General features: G+C 42.4%; 1 protein-coding gene across 6 annotated transcripts in view; it reads left to right on the forward strand.

Annotated features, from left to right (window-relative positions):
• The window catches only part of FIG4 (FIG4 phosphoinositide 5-phosphatase), a 160,078-nt gene that overhangs the window by 69,048 nt on the left and 70,681 nt on the right, over positions 1–20,349 (forward strand). For all 6 annotated transcript variants that reach the window (XM_069974833.1, XM_069974830.1, XM_069974829.1 and 3 more), the window contains 5 exons: positions 6,333–6,466; positions 7,563–7,679; positions 8,086–8,131; positions 15,084–15,232; positions 19,529–19,695. In XM_069974833.1, the coding sequence (XP_069830934.1) occupies positions 6,333–6,466; positions 7,563–7,679; positions 8,086–8,131; positions 15,084–15,232; positions 19,529–19,695 (613 nt within the window). The remainder of the gene's footprint in view (positions 1–6,332; positions 6,467–7,562; positions 7,680–8,085; positions 8,132–15,083; positions 15,233–19,528; positions 19,696–20,349) is intronic.

Genomic DNA, 20,349 nt, shown 5'->3' on the forward strand with positions numbered 1-20,349 from the left:
CTCTCATCATCCCCTCCCACTCTCATCATCCCCTCCCACTCTCATCATCCCCTCCCACTCTCATCATCCCCTCCCACTCTCATCATCCCCTCCCACTCTCATCATCCCCTCTCACTCTCATCATCCCCTCTCACTCTCATCATCCCCTCCCACTCTCATCATCCCCTCCCACTCTCATCATCCCCTCTCACTCTCATCATCCCCTCCCACTCTCATCATCCCCTCCCACTCTCATCATCCCCTCCCACTCTCATCATCCCCTCCCACTCTCATCATCCCCACCCACTCTCATCATCCCCTCCCACTCTCATCATCCCCTCCCACTCTCATCATCCCCTCTCACTCTCATCATCCCCTCTCACTCTCATCATCCCCTCCCACTCTCATCATCCCCTCCCACTCTCATCATCCCCTCCCACTCTCATCATCCCCTCTCACTCTCATCATCCCCTCCCACTCTCATCATCCCCTCCCACTCTCATCATCCCCTCCCACTCTCATCATCCCCTCCCATTCTCATCATCCCCTCCCACTCTCATCATCCCCTCTCACTCTCATCATCCCCTCCCACTCTCATCATCCCCTCTCACTCTCATCATCCCCTCCCACTCTCATCATCCCCTCCCACTCTCATCATCCCCTCCCATTCTCATCATCCCCTCCCATTCTCATCATCCCCTCCCACTCTCATCATCCCCTCTCATTCTCATTATCCCCTCTCTCTCATCATCCCCTCTCTCTCATCATTCCCTCTCACTCTCATCATCCCCTCCCACTCTCATCATCCCCTCTCACTCTCATCATCCCCTCTCATTCTCCCCTCTCTCTCATCATCCCCTCTCACTCTCATCATCCCCTCTCATTCTCATCATCCCCTCTCTCTCATCATCCCCTCCCACTCTCATCATCCACTCTCACTCTCATCATCCCCTCTCACTCTCATCATCCCCTCCCATCCCCTCTCACTCTCATCATCCCCTCCCACTCTCATCATCCCCTCTCACTCTCATCATCCCCTCTCACTCTCATCATCCCCTCCCACTCTCATCATCCCCTCCCACTCTCATCATCCCCTCCCATTCTCATCATCCCCTCCCACTCTCATCATCCCCTCTCATTCTCATTATCCCCTCTCTCTCATCATCCCCTCCCACTCTCATCATCCCCTCCCACTCTCATCATCCCCTCTCATTCTCATTATCCCCTCTCTCTCATCATTCCCTCTCACTCTCATCATCCCCTCCCACTCTCATCATCCCCTCTCACTCTCATCATCCCCTCCCACTCTCATCATCCCCTCCCACTCTCATCATCCCCTCCCACTCTCATCATCCCCTCCCACTCTCATCATCCCCTCCCACTCTCATCATCCCCTCTCATTCTCATCATCCCCTCTCTCTCATCATCCCCTCCCACTCTCATCATCCCCTCTCACTCTCATCATCCCCTCTCACTCTCATCATCCCCTCCCACTCTCATCATCCCCTCTCACTCTCATCATCCACTCTCACTCTCATCATCCCTCTTATTATGCCCACTCATCACCTCTTACATCCCTCCCCCGACCTTTCTTCTCCACCTAGCCACCCCTCTCCATCCCCCTTCCCTCCTCAGTCTTTTGCACACAAAAGAAAAGTTGAAAAGTTTATAAAATTCTGCTCCACTTGCTTTTATTTCAGTTTAGCACCTAAAAGGGTTAATAAAGGTCCTATGGCTTGTTTTGAATTCTTTGAGGAGTAAAGTTTTAAAATAATGTGCTTTAGGGTGCATTCACACACACCGGATCCGCAGCAGATCTGCAGCAGATTTGATGCTGTGATCAGTCATTTAAATCTAATCTGCTGCGGATCCGCAGCAGAAAATCTGCTGTGTGTGAAGCTACCCTTATGGGGTTTCTAACACACTTCAGAAATAAACTAGTGCCGAGGGCAGGGCAGGGGAGGAGATAAGGAGGAGAGGGGAGACCATGCCCACTTTCTGTCAGCCAGAATAAAATTAATTTATTCTTCTGAGCTGAAAGACTAGTGATATCTCAGCCAGTGCACAAGCTATCAATGCAGTTTATGGCTCTTTTTAAAGGGTAACACATGGCCTTTTTACCTGAGAAATTTCATTTTTTATAGTTACGCTTTAAGGGGTTAAACAGGGTAAAATAGAATGATGACTGATCTACGTAAACTTGATTTGCTTAAATTGTCCAATACCGGATACGTTTTCTCCTATCTAATTAGGCTGTTATTTCTGCCACCAAAGCTGAAAATCAAGTATATCAAAGGGAATCTGAAAAATTGAAATGTCAATTTTTGAATGCAGTACTAATAGGTAAATTTAAATGAAGAAAAGGTAATACACTGGAAATAGCGGGGAATGAAATCTACTTTGCTGTTTTATTTATAGACTCGCCTGTCACAGGCAATCCGCAAGACTCTAGATCACCAGGCTCTGACATGTGACTTGTTAAGTGGTTCATTTTTTTTTTTTTAACTTGGCAATTGCAGTGTGGATAAAAATGTGCTCTTTCATAGACCATCCACACCAGGATTCCAGCATTAATGCATTGTTAGAGTAATTGAAATGCATGATTTCCTATTAAGCTCCGAACCTGCTTTATGAGCCAGGTCATGCTCAGCAATTTGTAATTAATGTTTGAAGTTATCCTTTTTTTTTATTGTCTTGATGCTTAGTGATATTTAGAAACACGTGCTTGGAATATGATCTTTGCACTCTGCTTCAATAGAGCTCGAAGTCACGTTCTATGGAGAAAGCAGTTTATATTCTTTTGTTCTGATGTTCATAAGCTAGGACGGTCGGTGCTAGAAAATTCTAGCCTAGCTACACAAAGCTAAAGAATTCTTCAATGTGCTGTTCATATGAGCCACGCATCTTTACTATATTTGGGTTATGTGTTTATAGATTTTATTTTATTTTTAGTTTTTCAAGTAAAAAAACTAAAACAACCCAAAAAAGTAGATATACTTTACTGTGCAATGAATTTCTGTGCACTGATTGATCAGATTTTCTGTCCCACATTTATCAAAATCTGTAGGAACTGGTGTAAGTGGCCCATAGTAACCAATCACAGCTTAGACTTTAGCTCTTGCAGAATTCTACAGATAAACCCATTTAAACGAAATTTGTCAGCTCTAATTCATGTTCCAAACTGCTGACACTGTCCGATAGCTATTAGGTCAAAGAGACGCATGGTACCCCTCCTATATCTGTCTTCCAAGATGTAGAGAAATTCTTCTATTCTCTGTCACAAAGAGTCAAAGAAGCTTTCCCATGCCCCTGAAAAGCTTCAAGCAAGAATGTCTCCAAGCTAAGTTCCAAGCAGGTGGAAAGGAGGAGTAGGGATATGTAACATCTTGCTGAACTCCAGGAGCTTGAGAAAACCTCTTTGACTCTTTGTACTATGGAATTAAAGCTTTTTTTTTTATATATACTTTCTTGAAACACATACCAATATATACCGTGTCTCCTGGCCCTAGGGGCTACTAAGGGTAACTTCACACATACCGGATCCGCAGCAGATTTCACGCTGCGAGTTTGCAGCTAAATCTGAGGCGGATCCTGGTTTAGTGAAGGTCTATGGGGTCACAAACCCGCAGCGGAATATGTGACCCGACCCCTTTAACCCCCCGCAGCCCCCGGCCCCCAGCATACATTACCTGTTAGGCGTCGCGGCTGTGTGAGGCTCCCGGCTCTCCATCAGCCAATCAGTGCAGGTCTGTAGAAGCGCGCATGCGCGTAAAACAGCTGTTTCCCGATCCGGTGGGTGTCTGGCGTCCACGCTAAGCCCGGTATGCCCTGCACCATTAATGCACGCAAAGAGATGAATTGAAAAATAAATAAAAAGAAGATCACATAAGCGGTGAGTGCCCTCATCTTCTCCTTACGAACTTGCTAAGTTTCTATGTATCTATACTCGTAGTGAGCACCAACCAGTGATTATTGACTTGTCTCTGTCTGTCTGTGGGATCCAAGACCTTGGAAGCCTAGGTTCAGCAGTGCCGGTGGCTATTTATCTAATAAGTGTTGTTACAAATATCTGGAAATAGCTTTAATATGAATATGCCATCACATAAAATAGGACGAGACTATTGAATGCGTTAAGCTGCACAAATATTTATGCCTCCTTACCTAAGTCATTTATGATTCTTCACTTTCTTGTAATTATTCGTCTTAATTTCATGCACAATTTCTGCCATTGTCATAGCAACTGTCTTTGCAGGGACTTTCTCAAGGGACCAGAATTCTTTGAAATGCTTATAATCCTGTGGGTATGCCATAAATGTTGGGATGAGGATACCGAATCATTATTTTCTTTGAATTTCTCATTTGATATCTTATTTACTTTGTCATAATCCAGGCAGTAGTATTGCCTGTAAACAGAAACGTTAGAGTGCAGTCACACATCCGCAAGTGCAGTCTGGATCTGCAATTGCGGACAGTTCTTTGTGCCTTCGTAGTGTTCCGCAATTCACAGACCACTATGTTTTAGACCTGTGATGGAGAACCTATGACATGCGTGTCAGCACTGTTTTTCTATGTTAGTTCATAGGATGATTTTAGAGGCCAAACTTTCCTGCAAGATGATTACTCCTTATGTTGTGTTTGCTTCAGGTGGTTATAAAATGAATAAAACGTTTACATGTTGGTCATCTTGAAACAACATAACAAAAAAAAGGAGAAAAATTTTCAAGAAATCATTCGTATCATGAGTCTGGTAACACATTTTAAAAACACATAATGGGAAATCACTGCAGACCTGGTGGGATCATTAGGAATTTCCTCTAGTTTCATAGTAAAGTTAATGCTATGTTAACACGGAGCGATAATTCTATTTGGTTTTTATAAGAATCAGCGTTTAGACGAAGTGAAAAATCGTTTTAAAAAAAATAGTTATTGCGATCGTTTTAAGATCGCTTAAGCCCATGGTGAATCTGGGAAAGACATGTTTACACGAAGCGATATGCAATTTTTTAGAGAACGTCCAACGACAATTTGAAAACATGTTGAAAATCAAAATGAACTATTTGTCTCGTCCCTTGATCGTTCGCTGTGTTTACACAAGACGATTTTCGCTCAAGTGTGATCGTTATCGCGAAAATTCTAACGATAATCGTTCTGTGTAAACACAGCATTAGTCCTTACTATTATACCCAACATTTTGCGAGGTACGTCGCACATCCGTAAATACTGTCCTTAATAGCGGACCCGCAATTACGGACAGCACTTGGCCCACTACATTCTAGACAGTGATCCATGCCTATGTGGGTCTATCCTAGGACCTGTCCCTTTTTTTTTTTTTTTTTTTTGCGGCACAGATCACTGCCTATTCACTGATCGGCAAAAACTGCAGACGTTTGAAATCATTGTGTTTTACGTTTGTCCATAATTGTGGATTGCCAATTAAAGACATATGTAAACATAAGAGTGAGGCCTTTGTGTGTGCCATGCGGGATCCTGTTCTTTAAGCATGGATGTTTTTGGGGAACCTGTCAGCTTTTTCAGCAAATGAGCTGCACTAGCTTGTACTGGTGTAAATTACATGCCACTGCTGCCTGAGGTGGCGAAAGGCTTAGATATAAAAACAAGTTTTTCTGTGTGGCCATAGTGTCTAGACAGCAAGGACAAGCTCTTAAAGTGATACTGTCACCACCTTACTCTATGTGCATTTCCCCGCACCATCCTCAAGCTTAGATGCTACATATTCAATATACATCTGTACAGTATAACACTTGTTTGTGGCTGTGGACAGTGGCACCTAGGTGGGGCTTCATGGCAGTTGGGCCCCTCTCATATATGGACAGTGTCATCTGGGCAGGGCTTCACGGCAGTTGGGCTCCATCTCCCAGGTGGGTAAAGAGGCCAACTACCATGAAGCCCCGCCTAGGTGCCACTGTCCTTCAATAAAATGAAGTGATTTTAAAGATTTTAGATTGTTGTGCAGGGCTCACTGCTGCAAATCAATCATGTATGAGAGAGTGTGGAGCTAGGAGGTGAGCTGTGTCATGGCACTTCAACAGCTTAGCCCTGCCTCCTAGACACTTCAGCTCTGGAAAAAAAAGGGGGTTAAGATATTATGTTAAGATATGTATGTTTCCTCTTTTTGGGAAAATCCAATAGAAAAAAAATCTTCATGGAAGCTAATTAATTGGTCTTCAGTGATCAGTTACTTTACTTCCAACAATCCACAGTAAATGTGTGTTTTTTTTTTATTTATTTTTTTTACCAGTACCAGTCATGAGGATTGGGATGAAAGGAAACTATATATATACTGTATGTAAAAATATGATAAACATAAATAAATCTATTTCATTTTAATCTAGGAACGGGAAAAGAGACGGCATGAGAGGATACTCAGTGACGAACTGGTTGCTGCTGTTACCTATTTGAACCAGTTTGTACCACCTGAACGTAGCATTGTATACATTCCCTGGGATATGGCGAAGTATACTAAAAGGTAAAATAAATAGTTTCAGATCAAAACTAAGTCACAGATCCGGGTGCGGAGGGCATACCCATTTAAAGTGTCACTGCCATTTTAAAAAACTTTTGACATGTCATAGAGGCATGTCAAAAGTTTTGATCGGTCTGGGTCAGAGTGTTCAGACCTGTACCAATCGTGCACTGTGCTCCCTGCACTGTGTCAGTGAAAGAGTCAGACTCCATAGACTTACATTATGAGCCCTACTAATCATGTGATATAGAGTCAGGAGAGGACCACGCTTAGCGTGGTTATCTCCCAGATTGTTCTTACGATCCGTACAGATCTGAAAGTGTCAAAAGTTTTTTTTAAAGCCAAAGTCTTTTAAACTTTACAATTTTTAAGAAATAAATATTGTGGTAGACAGACCTTTATTTCTAAGATTTTCACTACCTACTAACTTACTAACAGTGAAAATATACCTCCCCCTTTCTATTTAATAAAGGGATGAGTTGTTAATAGAGTGTAGCTTGTGTTGCTATATTGTTTAGGCAGCCACCTATTGAAGCCAATGGAAGTTACACAAAATACATAAACAAGTCTGCTTGACTATTTTTGGCTTCCCGTGGACCTCTGGTTGCTGCAAACTAGCTGAACATGCCCAGGAGGCCTCTATTTTAAGATGTCCATCTCCGAAGTAAAACCCACATTTTGGGATGAGTATATTTACAGTACTAGCAAAGTTCCTTGCTAGGCTTGGCCCTCGGCTTGTTTCCCAGGGCTGGATCTGGCTTTTCCAGGCATCCGGAGTGGAGCAGCACAGAGTTCAAAGGCAGCAGGCTGACAAGCCGACGGCCGAACCTAGCTTTGCTAGTACTGTAAATGCGCTCATCTATCAGACATTTGTACCATATCCAGTAGATGTGCCATAAGTTTTCCACCTGAGAATACCTCTTTAATTTCATATGCAAATAAACTTCTGCATTACTACTGACCCATCTTTGCATCTAATATTTTTACGTCCATTTGTACACCTCCGTCCTCTATGTAGATTCTTATAGCATTATTTTCAGATTTTATAAAATATCTGCCTGCAACAGTTTCCAAAAGACCGTATTTCCTTTTCTTTCAGTAAACTATGTAATGTCCTGGATCGACTCAACGTTATTGCTGAAAATGTTGTGAAGAGGACAGGATTCTTTGTTAATCGACCAGATGCATATTGTAGTGTCCTAAGGCCTGATGAAAAGTAAGGGTTTTTCCTTTTGATTTAGTTTTTACATACTACCATTCAGTTTTTCTTATTCAAATAAGTAATAATTTATTAGCATTATTCTAACAAAAGGATGTCATGAAAGCGGACGTTCCTTCTTTTGTCAAAGTAGTTAAACCACTGAGTTTTTATGTTTACTACCTCTTTTATGTGTTTCTGTTATGGCTGGTGGTAGAATTTTGTTTAAATAAAATTTAGATGTTGTGGATAATAAAGTTGAACAGTACTACCAGTTATCTTACATTTTTAAGAACATTTGTCTTATTTGCCTCTGAAACATAAACTAACCACTGTTTGTTGAGAAATGTTATATATGCAGTTACACAGTGTTTTAACAGTAACAATATAATTGAGTATGCTGTGATATTGTCATCTATCCTAGGTGGCATGATCTGGGTGGTGTGGTTGGACCATCAGGGCGCTTACAGGTACAGCTGAAGTTTCTTTTTATATGTATAGGCTAAATGTAATAGGTTAGTAGCAGAAATGTCCATTTAAAAAAAAATCACACCTTAAAGTGTCAACAACAACTAATAAGTTTTGACATATCATAGAGGCATGTCTAAAGTCTTAGGGTATGTTCACACTGAGTAAAACAGGCGGAATTCTGCCACAGAACCCCGCCTGTCTCAGTGTGCCATAGCCTGTCTATGGAAGAGCGTGCGCTCCTCCGCAGCCTCCGCTCAAAGAAGTGACATGTCCCTTCTTTAAGCATCGAGCGGCGACAGCAGAGGAGCGCATGCCCTTTCATTTACTGACATCAGGACACTGAGCACAGCGGGATTCCACGGCGGATCTCTCCGCTATATTTGCTCAGTGTGAACATACCCTTAATCTGTCCAGGTCTGAGTGTTCACACCCATACCAATCGTGAGAACTATCCAAAAGAAAACAGTGCTAAGTGTGGTCCTCTCCCGACTTGTGTCACGTGATAAGTTGGGTTCATAAGAAAGTTTACGGAGCTCAACCACTGACATAGAGTGGGGAGTGGACTTCGCCTCTCCTAGCTCTATTTTACAATTGGTACGGGTCTGAACACTCAAACATGGACTGATCAAAAATGTCAAAATTTTTTAAAACTACAATAGCACTTTAACCCCTTAGTGACCGCCGCACGCATATTCACGGCGGCCACTAATGGGCTTTGTTCCGATGCGTACGCCTTTTAATGGCGGGCGCATCGGAATAAATTACCTCCTGGCGGCGACTGCAGGACAGGTGATTAGCGGTCAGTGTGACCGCTGACACCCTCCTGTAACTGCCCGGAGCAGAGGATTCTCCGCTCCGGGCAGTTTAACCCGTTAAATGCCGCTGTCAAAGCATGACAGCGGCATCTAACTGGTCCCGGTGGATCCCGGACGGCGCTGCAGGTCCACTTACATGATCGCGATGTCCCGCGGCGCCGTCCGGGGTCCCGATGTCTCCATGGTGATCCCGGGGTCCTAATGAAGGTCCCTGGGGTCACCATGGAGATGCCTCATGCTGACAGGGGTGGCTGTGGCTATTGCCTGTCAGCATGATGCATGATACAATACATTGCAGTTCATCAGGTACTGCAATGTATTGTATCAGTGATCAAAGTATTTTACACTAGTGTACAGTAATGTACACTAGTGTAAAAGTGAAAAAAGTGTGCACCAAACACAACACAGCCCCCCCAGCCCCCCCCAATAATAAAGATGCATTACATTCCCCATACCCAATAAAACGTGACATAAAAGTGATTAAAAACACAAATCATATACATATTTGGTATCGCCACGTCCGTAACGACCCAATCTATAAAACTATATCAATAATTATAGCGCACGACACACGCTGTAAAAAAATAAATAAAAAAAACAGTACCAGAATAGCTGTATTTTATCAATCCACTTTAGAAAATACGTCATGAAAGAGATCAAAAAGTCATATACATATAAAACTTGGTATCAATAGAAACTACAGATCTTCCCGCAAAAAATAAGCCCAAAACCAGCTCTGCCGCGCAAAAGATGAGAACGCTATGGATCTTGCAATGCGGCGACAGTTTTTGTGGGTTTTTGCTACGAAGATAGTTTCTATTGCGCCAAAGTGATAATAATTAAAAAAAAAACTATACAAATGTGGTATCGCCGTAACCGTAGTGACCCAGAGAATACATGTATTATGTTATTAGTGAACGCCGATAAGGACTTTTACGGTGATCACTAATGGGCTCTATTCTGCTGCCATCAGCTCTTTATGGTGATGGTACAGAATAGTGCAGCGGCGCCGGTAATGCCTGCAGCCCCCTCCTCTCAGCTACCGGAGGTAGCTGAGGGGTTGGGGCAGAGTGTGGGGTCAGTCCCGGCCAGTCCCCTCACCGGCGATCGCCGTTATTACCAGTATAACGGCGGCCACTGGTAACAGACATTGCCAGCGCAGCTGAACGCTTTCATCTCTTCTCACCGTGAATCCACAGTGAGAGGAGATGAGAACATGTCCCCCCCTGTCCCCAGAATTAACCCTAGTGACCTGGTCACTGACCCTCCCCTCCCAGGGCGGCCATCTGATCCAAGATGGCCGCCGCCATCTCTGTGAATAGACTCTGTTCACAGTGATGGATTCCTAAAAATGATCAAAGCTTCATTCTCTCCACCACCGGAGGTGGGGGAGAGCATGGGGCAATGATCGGTGACCACCCGGTGTGGTCCCAGTACAAGTGATCAGCGGTATATACTATATGCCACTGATCACTTGTTCCAAATGGTGCCGGCACTTTTTTACGCCTGTCACTAAAGTCAAGTGCCCTGGATTACCCGTAACCACCCTGGATTACTTTTAACCACCCCAGATTACCTGTAACCACCCCAGATTACCTGTAACCACCCCAGATTGCCCGTCACCACCCCAGATTGCCCGTCACCACCCCAGATTGCCCGTCACCACCCCAGATTGCCCGTCACCACCCCAGATTGCCCGTAACCACCCCAGATTGCCCGTAATCTCCCCAGATTGCCCGTAATCTCCCCAGATTGCCCGTAATCTCCCCAGATTGCCCGTAATCTCCCCAGATTGCCCGTAATCTCCCCAGATTGCCCGTAATCTCCCCAGATTGCCCGTAATCTCCCCAGATTGCCCGTAATCTCCCCAGATTGCCCGTAATCTCCCCAGATTGCCCGTATCCACCCCAGATTGACCGTAACCACCCCAGATTGGCACAGACTGCTCGTAACCACCCCAGATTGCCCATAACCCCACCAGATTGCCTGTTGCCACCTCAGATAGCCAGTAAACACCCCGAGATTGTCCATTACCACCCCAGATAACCAGTAAACACCCACATATTGCCTGTAACTAAAATGACACTCCTTCTCTTCTGAGCCCTGCTGTGTGCCCATACAGTGGTTTATGCCCACGTGTGGGGTACCATTGTACTCAGGAGAACCTCCTTTACAAATTTTGGGGTGCTTTTTCTTCCCTGTTCCTAGTGTAATTGAGAAATTTTAACCCTTTAAGGACGGGGCCAATTTTCGTTTTTACGTTTTCTGTTTTTCCTCCTTGTGTTTAAAAGGTCATAGCACTTGCATTTTTACACCTAGAAACCCACATGACCCCTTATTTTTTGCGTCACTAATTGTACTTTGCAATTACAGGCTGAATTTTTGCATAAAGTACACTGCGAAACCAGAAAAAAATTCAAAGTATGGTGAAATTGAAAAAAAAAAAAGCATTTCTTTTATTTGGGGGAAATGTGTTTTTACACCATTCGCCCTGGGGTAAAACTGACTTGTTATGCATGTTCCTCAAGTTGTTACGATTAAAACGATATATAACATGTATAACTTATATTGTATCTGATGGCCTGTAAAAAATTCAAACCGTTGTTAACCAATATATGTTCCTTAAAATCGCTCCATTCCCAGGCTTATAGCGCTTTTATCCTTTGGTCTGTGGGGCTGTGCGAGGTGTCATTTTTTGCGCCATGATGTGTTCTTTCTATCGGTACCTTGATTGCCCATATACGTCTTTTTGATCGCTTTTTATTAAATTTTTTCTGGATTTGATGCGACCAAAAATGCGCAATTTTGCACTTTGGGATTTTTTTGCGCTGACGCCGTTTACCGTACGAGATCAGGAATGTGATTAATTAATAGTTCGGGCGATTACGCACGCGGCGATAGCAAACATGTTTATTTATTTATTTATTTGTTTACTTTTATTTAAAACCTGGGAAAAGGGGGGTGATTCAGACTTTTATTAGGGGAGGGGGCTTTTTACTATTAACAACACTTTTTTTTTTTTTTTTACACATATACTAGAAGCCCCCCTGGGGGACTTCTAGTATATACACTTGGATCTCTCATTGAGATCTCTGCAGCATAGATATGCTGCAGAGATCCATGAGATCGGCACTCATTTGCTTTCGGCTGCTGCAGCCGAAAACGAACGAGTGCCGAGCTGAGGACGGCGCCATCTTGGACGCGTCCCCGGCCAGCATCAGTAACGGAGATCGCTCCTCCGGGACAAGGTCCCGGAGGAGCGATCTCCCCCACTAGACCCCAGGGAAACGTTGCCTCCGGTAATCGGAGGCAGCTGTCAACTTTGACAGCTGCCTCCGATTAGCTAATTAGCGGGCACGGCAATCAGACCGTGCCCGCTAATAGCAGCGGTCCCGGGCTACTCGCGGCACCCGGGATCGCGGCACTTCAAAGAGTGGCCGCCGCGCGGCCCCGCTTTGAAGTGCAAGTGAGGACATATGACGTAGGGGTACGTCATATGTCCTTAAGAGGTTAAACCAAACAAACATGTTATTGGAAAAATTCAATTTTTTTCATATTTACGGTCTAGTTTTGAATACTTTCCTCCAATACCTGTGGGGTCAAAATGCTCACCACAACCCAAGATGAATTCCTTGAGGGGTGTACTTTCTAAAATGGGGTGACTTTGGGGGGGGGGGGGTTCTATTCTGTAGACATTACAGGGGCACTGCAAACGCACCTGGCGCTCAGAAACTTCTTCAGAAAAATCATGCACTGAAAATGCTAATTGGCGCTCCCTTCCTTCCGAGGCCCGCTGTGTGCCCGCACAGTGGTTTATACCCATGTTTGGGGTACCGTTCTACTCAGGAGAACCTGCGTTACATATACTGAGGTGAGTTTTCTCCCCTGTTCGTCGTGAAATTGAGAAATTTCAAACTAAACAAACATGTTATTGGAAAAATTCTATTTTTTCATTTTTACTGTCTTCTTTTGAATACTTTCCTCTAATACCTGTCGGGTCAAAATGGTCACCACACCCCAAGATGTATTCTTTGAGGGGTGCACTTTCCTAAATGGAGTGACTTTTGGAGGGGGGTTATTCTGCTGACTCTACAGGGGCGCTGCAAACGCACCTGGCGCTCAGAAACTTCTTTAGCAAAATCTGAACTGGAAATGCTAATTGGCGCTCCTTCCCTTCTGAGCCCGGCTGTGTGCCCACACAGTGGTTTATGCCCACATATGGGGTACTGTTCTACTCAGGAGAACCTGCGTTACATATATTGGGGTGAGTTTTCTCCCCTGTTCCTCTTGAAATTGAGAAATTTCAAACTAAAACATATTATTGGAAAAATTAAATTTTTTCATTTTTACTGTCTTCTTTTGAATACTTTCCTCTAATACCTGTGGGGTCAAAATGGTCACCACACCCCAAGATGTATTCTTTGAGGGGTGTACTTTCCAAAATGGGGTGACTTTTGGGGGGGTTCTATTCTGCTGACACTACAGGGGCTCTGCAAACGCACCTGGCGCTCAGAAACTTCTTCAGCAACATCTGAACTGGAAATGCTAATAGGCGCTCCTTCCCTTCTGAGCCCCGCTGTGTGCCCATACACTGGTTTACGCCCACATATGGGGTAACATTATACTCAGGAGAACCTGCGTTACAAAATTTGGGGTGCATTTTTTCTCATGTTTATTATGAAAATGAGATACTTTAATCTTAACAAATATATTATTGGAAAACTTCTATTTTCCATTTTTTTCTGGCCTAATTGTGAATACTTTCCTCCAGCCCCTGTAGGGTAAAATGCTCATTATACCCCTAGATTAATTCTTTAAGGTGTCTAGTTTCCAAAATGGGGTCACTTATGGGGATTTCCAGTATACAAGCCTCCTAAATCAACTTAAAAAAAGAACTAAAAAAATCAGTTTTGGAAATTTCATGAAAATTTGATAATTTGCTGATACATTTCTAAGCCCTGTAACACCCTAAAAAAGTGAAATATGTTTACGAATGAATATTGATAATGTGACTTACTAACTAATTTTTGTCATGTGCCTTTTTTTTTTTTTTAGAAGCAAAGAATTTTAAAGTTCGTAAAGTGCAAAATTTTAAAATTTTTCATTATATTTTGATGTTTTTCACAAAAAACACACAAGACAGTGACCATATTTTGCCACTAACATAAAGTACCATATGTTACGAAAAAACAATCTCAGAATCGCTAGCATACATTAAAGCATCACTGAGCTATAAGCGCATAAAGTGAGACAGGTCAGATTTTGAAAAATGAGCCTGGTCATTAAGGCCCAAACAGGCTTGGTCCCTAAGGGGTTAATATGTGTGTGCACATGTTGTTGTTTTTTGTCTCAGCTGTGCATATCCCAGTTTTATCATATTTGCCTTTTTTAAAGTTTAATTTTAAGGTATTGATATGAAATTGACTCTTATAGGCAGTTCTATAGAGTTAATCTGGAGCGACAATGTACACACTCAACCACCATCTGAACAGGGTTACTTAATACCCTGTATTTTTGTGATCAGTGGGCATCCTAGTGGTTGGGTCACCACAGTCACATTTATCACCAATGCTGTGGATAGGTTATATGTTGTTATGGCACAACTCCTGAAGATGTTTAACTCCTCCAGTTTTAGGTATATTATAAAATTGTGATGTGTATGTGGTATGTACAAAACTCTACACAACTTAAGGACTTTAGGAGGTGTTGTGCAATTAATATTTTGGTTAGGTCCTACTTCTAGCCACAAATATGATTTTTAATGTATTTTTAAAATGAATTACATATACACACCCTCATGCAATATTGTGTCAAAGTAGCATTCAGACTGAGTGATATTAACTTACCTGTTAACAATTTGGGTCCTTATTAGGATTTTGGATGCAAGAACTATTGACATCAATAGCATGGGGTTACTTTTAATAGTAGCTGTGCTTGGTGTTACAGCTCAGTTCCATTCACTGGAATAGGACAAAGCTGTAGTGGATTGTAAACCCTGGCACAGCAGCAGCTAAAATTACAAACTGTACATGGTAAAACATGGAGGGGATGTGACACTCGCTAGAAGATAGCCCAAGCATTTTAAAGTAACAAAAATCTTCTTAAATGTGTGTTTCTTTTTTTATTCTCTTTTTAGACAGGTGTCCTTAGAACAAACTGCGTGGACTGCTTAGACCGGACCAATACAGCACAATTCATGGTGGGAAAGTGTGCTTTGGCATACCAGCTGTACTCCTTAGGACTGATTGATAAACCTAATTTGCAGTTTGATACGGATGCAGTTAGGTGAGATATAGTAATTTTTGTACATTTATTTTCGTAATTATTTTGTGTGTTATCTTGGTAATATTTGGTATGTAGCTCTTTAAGGGTCCCTTTACACAGAAAGATTATCTAACAGATTATCTGCCAAAGATTTGAAGCCAAAGCCAGAAACAGACTATAAACTGAGATCAGGCCATAAAGGAAAGCCTGAGATTTCTCCTCTTTTCAAATCCATTCCTGGTTTTGGCTTCAAATCTTTGGCAGATAATCTGTCAGATAATCTTTCCGTGTAAATGGACCCTAAGACAGCTCACATATTTAGGGGGTGGATGAAGAGGTAGACGCAGGGGTGAGAGGAAACGCACACTAGCAAAAAACAATTGTGGCCTGCATGTTTGTATCCACGACCACACTTATGGAATAAATACTTGTTGCATCCATTTTTTGCGCTTATGCCGTTTACCGTGCAAGATCAGGAATGTGATAAATTAATAGTTTGGGAAAATATGCATGCGTCGATAGCAAATATGTTTATTTTTTATTCATTTTTATTTAAAAAATGGGAAAAGAGGGGGTGATTAAAACTTTTATTAGGGGAGGGGATTTTTATTTATACAAAAAAGGGACAGTAACTTGATGTCCCCCTGGGGGCAGTATACATATACTCATGGATCAGTGCTGTATTGCTGTATTTAACCATCTTAGAGGAGATGTCCGGCGAATATTTTTATTAAAGTATTGTATTGCCCCCCAAAAGTTGTACAAATCCCTAATATACACTTATTACAGGAAATGGACATAAAGGGGAAGATTCATCAAACATAGTGTAAAGTGAAACTGGCTCAGTTGCCCCTAGCAACCATTCAGATTCCACTTTTCATTTTCCAAAGAGTCTGTGAGGAATGAAACGTGGAATCTGATTGGTTGCTAGGGGCAACTGAGCCAGTTTCACTTTACACCATGTTTGATAAATCTCCCCCAAAGTGTTTTTTTCCCTGCACTTACAGTACTACTGCATTAAGGCTTCGCTTCCTGGATAAAATGGTGATGTCACGACCCGACTCCCAGAGCTGTGCGGGCTGTGGCTGCTGGAGAGGATGATGGCAGAGGGATGCTCAGTGTCCCTCCAGTGCCCTGTGGCCCTTAGTGTCCCCCTGCCATCATCCTCTCCAGCAGCCACAGCCCGCACAGCTCTGGGAGTCGGGTCGTGACATCACCATGTTATTCAGGAATTGAAGCCTTGATGCAGTAGTAATTATGGGAAATTCTTATAAAGTGCTTTTTTTCCCTGCACTAAGTGAATATTGGTAATTTTATAACTTCTGAGGGGCAATGCAATTTTCGCTGGACTTCTCCTTTAAATCTTTTTAAAATTACTGGCATAATTTATTTTTTTATATTTAACAGCCTAATAAATAAATATATATATATATATATATATATATATATATATATATATATATATATATATATATATATATAATATTATTTTTTTAATAAATTCTTTATTTAACAAATCCACATTTTCTGCAAACATCAACCAGATACGGAGACACCCCCCCAGTCTTGTATAGCAACAACAGAGTATAACAAATAAGAGAGTAACTTATTGACAGCCAACATGAGAAACTTGAAAGACATGAATGCGAATGAAAGATGGTAAAACATACACTGAGGGGCAAACTAGGCCCAGACCAGGGAGTGCTGCTTTTCCATACTAGTAGTGAGAACAGAGAGACAATGAAGAAGAAGAGAAGGAGGAGAAAAAGAGGGAAAGAAAGAAAGAGAGGGGGAAAAAAAGCGGGGGGCGGGGGTGAAGGAACAATAACAGCCTAATATTCTTAACTCTTATCTTAACTCTTTGTAAACGATTAACGCAAACTGGATACATTGTATTATTGTTTAGATTTGGCATATCCACTGCTTGTACATTTAGGCAAATAAAAGGTATTATTATAATTTTGCGCTTTGTTTTCTGAAACTCATTGCTGTTTTTTTTGTGTTTTTTTAACACTACTGTAAGTTATATAACACAATTTAAGAATATTGATTCCCCTGGTCTATTCCGACTATGTCTCATTATTTCTGTTCATACATTATGGTCATCTATGTGTCTGGGTCCTGTTGTACAGTTAAACAATGCACCTTTTGCTTTTGAATGTTTATTCACACTTTCGGCTTTTTGAGTTATTTCTGTTAAAACTTGTTAGTATAGTCACGTGTCCTTTTAGCACATTTGAAGTCCCATGTAATTTAACAGAGCTCTATTCAGAACAGTGAAAAGGGGAAAAAAGATAGAAAAAACAGCAGTGTGCACTTATTCATATGCCTGTCAAGGCTCCCTGTAGCTTTGTCTATTTCCACCAACAGCTTTGATTTAGCAGCACACCAGAAGTATTGGTATAACTGCACATCATTAGCAAGATAGGATGTGATGAAAAATGTGCATCAAGAGGCAATACTGAACATGTGACTTTGGTCTAGTGCTAGTCAATGTTTAAATGATGGGCAATAAAATATTTTGATCAGTGGTGTTATGTGAAAAAAAGGTGGAAAAATTATATTTTATTAATTTGTAGTGTGCATAGAGGCCTCTCAGTGGCCTTACTAAGCATATCTCTTGGATTGGATAGGGATTGTGCGCAGTACCGACCTGGCGTCCACCTTGCATCTCAAAATCTATGCATTTTACCTGATCCCATCACACTTTATCCGTAACCTTACCGCAGCATTAATCCCAGCTCTAACTCATCTCTTCAGTCTACTATTAAACACAGTTCTTTCCTTTTTCATATAAACATGCAACGTCATACCCATTCTCAAAAGGCAATCCCTCGACCCTGCCTCCATTTCCAGCTTCCAGCACATCTGACTTAAAGGGAACCTGTTACTGCAGACTCGGGCACAGAGCCGACCGACCCCCCCCCCGGAGCAGCCCCCCGGATACTTACCCTTTCCGGCGAGTCACGCTCCTGGAGCCGGTCCAGGGACGAAAATATCAGCGCCCTAATCCGTGCGTGCGCACTGCAGAGATGAGTCTGATGCCCATAGAGAATGACGGCTTCATTCATTCTCTATGGGCATCGGACTTATCTCAGGTAATTTGCATACAGTGTGCGCACGGGTCCCCCCCACCCCCCGCACGTTTACCCGGAAGTGTGGTGCGCTATACATACCTGATCCGTGTTGACCGACCCCGTCCGCCATCTATTTCAAAGACGTCATCTTCGGGAGGCCTGCCGACCCACTCCTGACGACCCCCTCTGCCGCGTCACAACTGTTATGCTCATTCAATCGCGGCTGAGCAGCTGATGACGCTGGAGAGGGGGGCCGGCATGCGGGACGGCTGCAGCAAGTGGGCCGGCCTCCCGAAGATTGCATCGACAGAAGACGGGGGTCGACACGCGTCAGGTATGTATATCACACCACACTTCCAGGTACACGTGCAGGGATGGGGGGACACGGGAAGGGGGCGATTCACAGACATAACATAGATTACAAAGTTAAATAACTTTGTAATGTGTGTTATTCTGTGAATAATTGCTGAGCGCCGCATTACCCCTTTAAGAAAACTGCTGGTACATGCACTCATTGGACTACTGCAACATGCTTCTCTCTGGCCTTCCATTTAACACTCTTGCTCCCCTCCAATCTATCCTCAATTATACTACCCAACTAATCCACCTCTCCTCTCCCAATACTGCTCCTTACAAGACCAAGAGTCTGTGCTTTTCCTATGTCTTTTCCACTTATAACTGCCTCCATAATGTCTCCTGAGCCTCCCCCATACTCTAGAACTCACTATCCCGACACATCTGTCTCTCATTCACCATCACAACCTTCAGAAACAACTTGCAAACCCATCTCTTCAGAATAGGCTACATCCTACAGTAACCCTGCTGGTACATTTTCCTTTGTCATTTCAAGACCAAGGCCATTGTCTATGTTCTTATGATCTTGCTTGTTTATCTCTAGACATTTTCATGTGTGTTTGATATCGTATTCCCAAACCAAAAAAGAGAAAAAGCTATGCCAACAATATACCAAAGCACAACAAAGGATATATATCAGAATAAAAGTACTTTATTATAACAGGTACAATAATAAAGAAATTTGACCCCACAAGCTTAAAAACAATTAAAAATTAACAAACATGGGGGTACCCGGTATGGTACCACCCACAATGACACCCCAATGTAAATATATCACTCACCCTGTATAGATAAGGTGCACATGCAATGTATAAGTAACCAATAAAGTATTTTCCATAATTGTCCTCAAAACTGTGAAAATGTATTTTGCTTTCATATCTCATAGGTTATTTGAGGAACTTTATGAGGATCATGGCGACACTCTTTCTTTACAATATGGTGGTTCTCAGCTTGTTCATAGGGTCAAAACCTACAGAAAAATCGCACCATGGACTCAGCATTCCAAAGATATTATGCAGACCCTCTCTAGATACTACAGTAATGCATTTTCAGGTAAAAACATGCATTTTGTCTGTATAAACTAAAATCTGATTCTCCTTAGAAAATGACAAAGCCGCAATGTCTATATTTGTATCCATAAGTATGTGGTTGCTCTACTTCTTTTAATGTGACATCAGAAAAGCTTCCTGGTTTTATGTCATCTGGTGCAGTAACATGTTGTACCATTCAAGAATTATTCTAATCTCAGCTAATATAGTTACACTTGTAGTCAGGGTTGTATTAACAGCTGCTGCTGCCCTAGGCACTACACCTGAAGACGCCCTATCTTCACTCACCAATTAGCATCATGATTTTCTAGTTTCTGAACATCATATTGGTATCTGAGTCTTAGGTTCCCACATTTACTATACGTCACCAAATGCAGCCGATACCAGACCCTCATGCGGTAACCAATAGGCGTATGGCCAATAATCCATGGCCAATATATGGTATGGCCAATAGCACATGACTACTGGGGAAGAAATAGGAGCCTGGTTTGGACCACATGCATTTCTCTACATGTAGAAACATTGTTTGAATCAAGTTTTCATGGTTTTTAACTGCTTAAAACATAAACAAATTCCCGTATTCTTACCACAGGATAGGTAGGTAATAGCTCCAGGCGTCACATTTAAAAGACACCAGATTTACTGGCAAGTTTGAACG

The sequence above is a fragment of the Dendropsophus ebraccatus genome, chromosome 6 (assembly GCF_027789765.1).
Source record: "Dendropsophus ebraccatus isolate aDenEbr1 chromosome 6, aDenEbr1.pat, whole genome shotgun sequence".
Taxonomy (NCBI): Eukaryota; Metazoa; Chordata; class Amphibia; order Anura; family Hylidae; genus Dendropsophus; species Dendropsophus ebraccatus.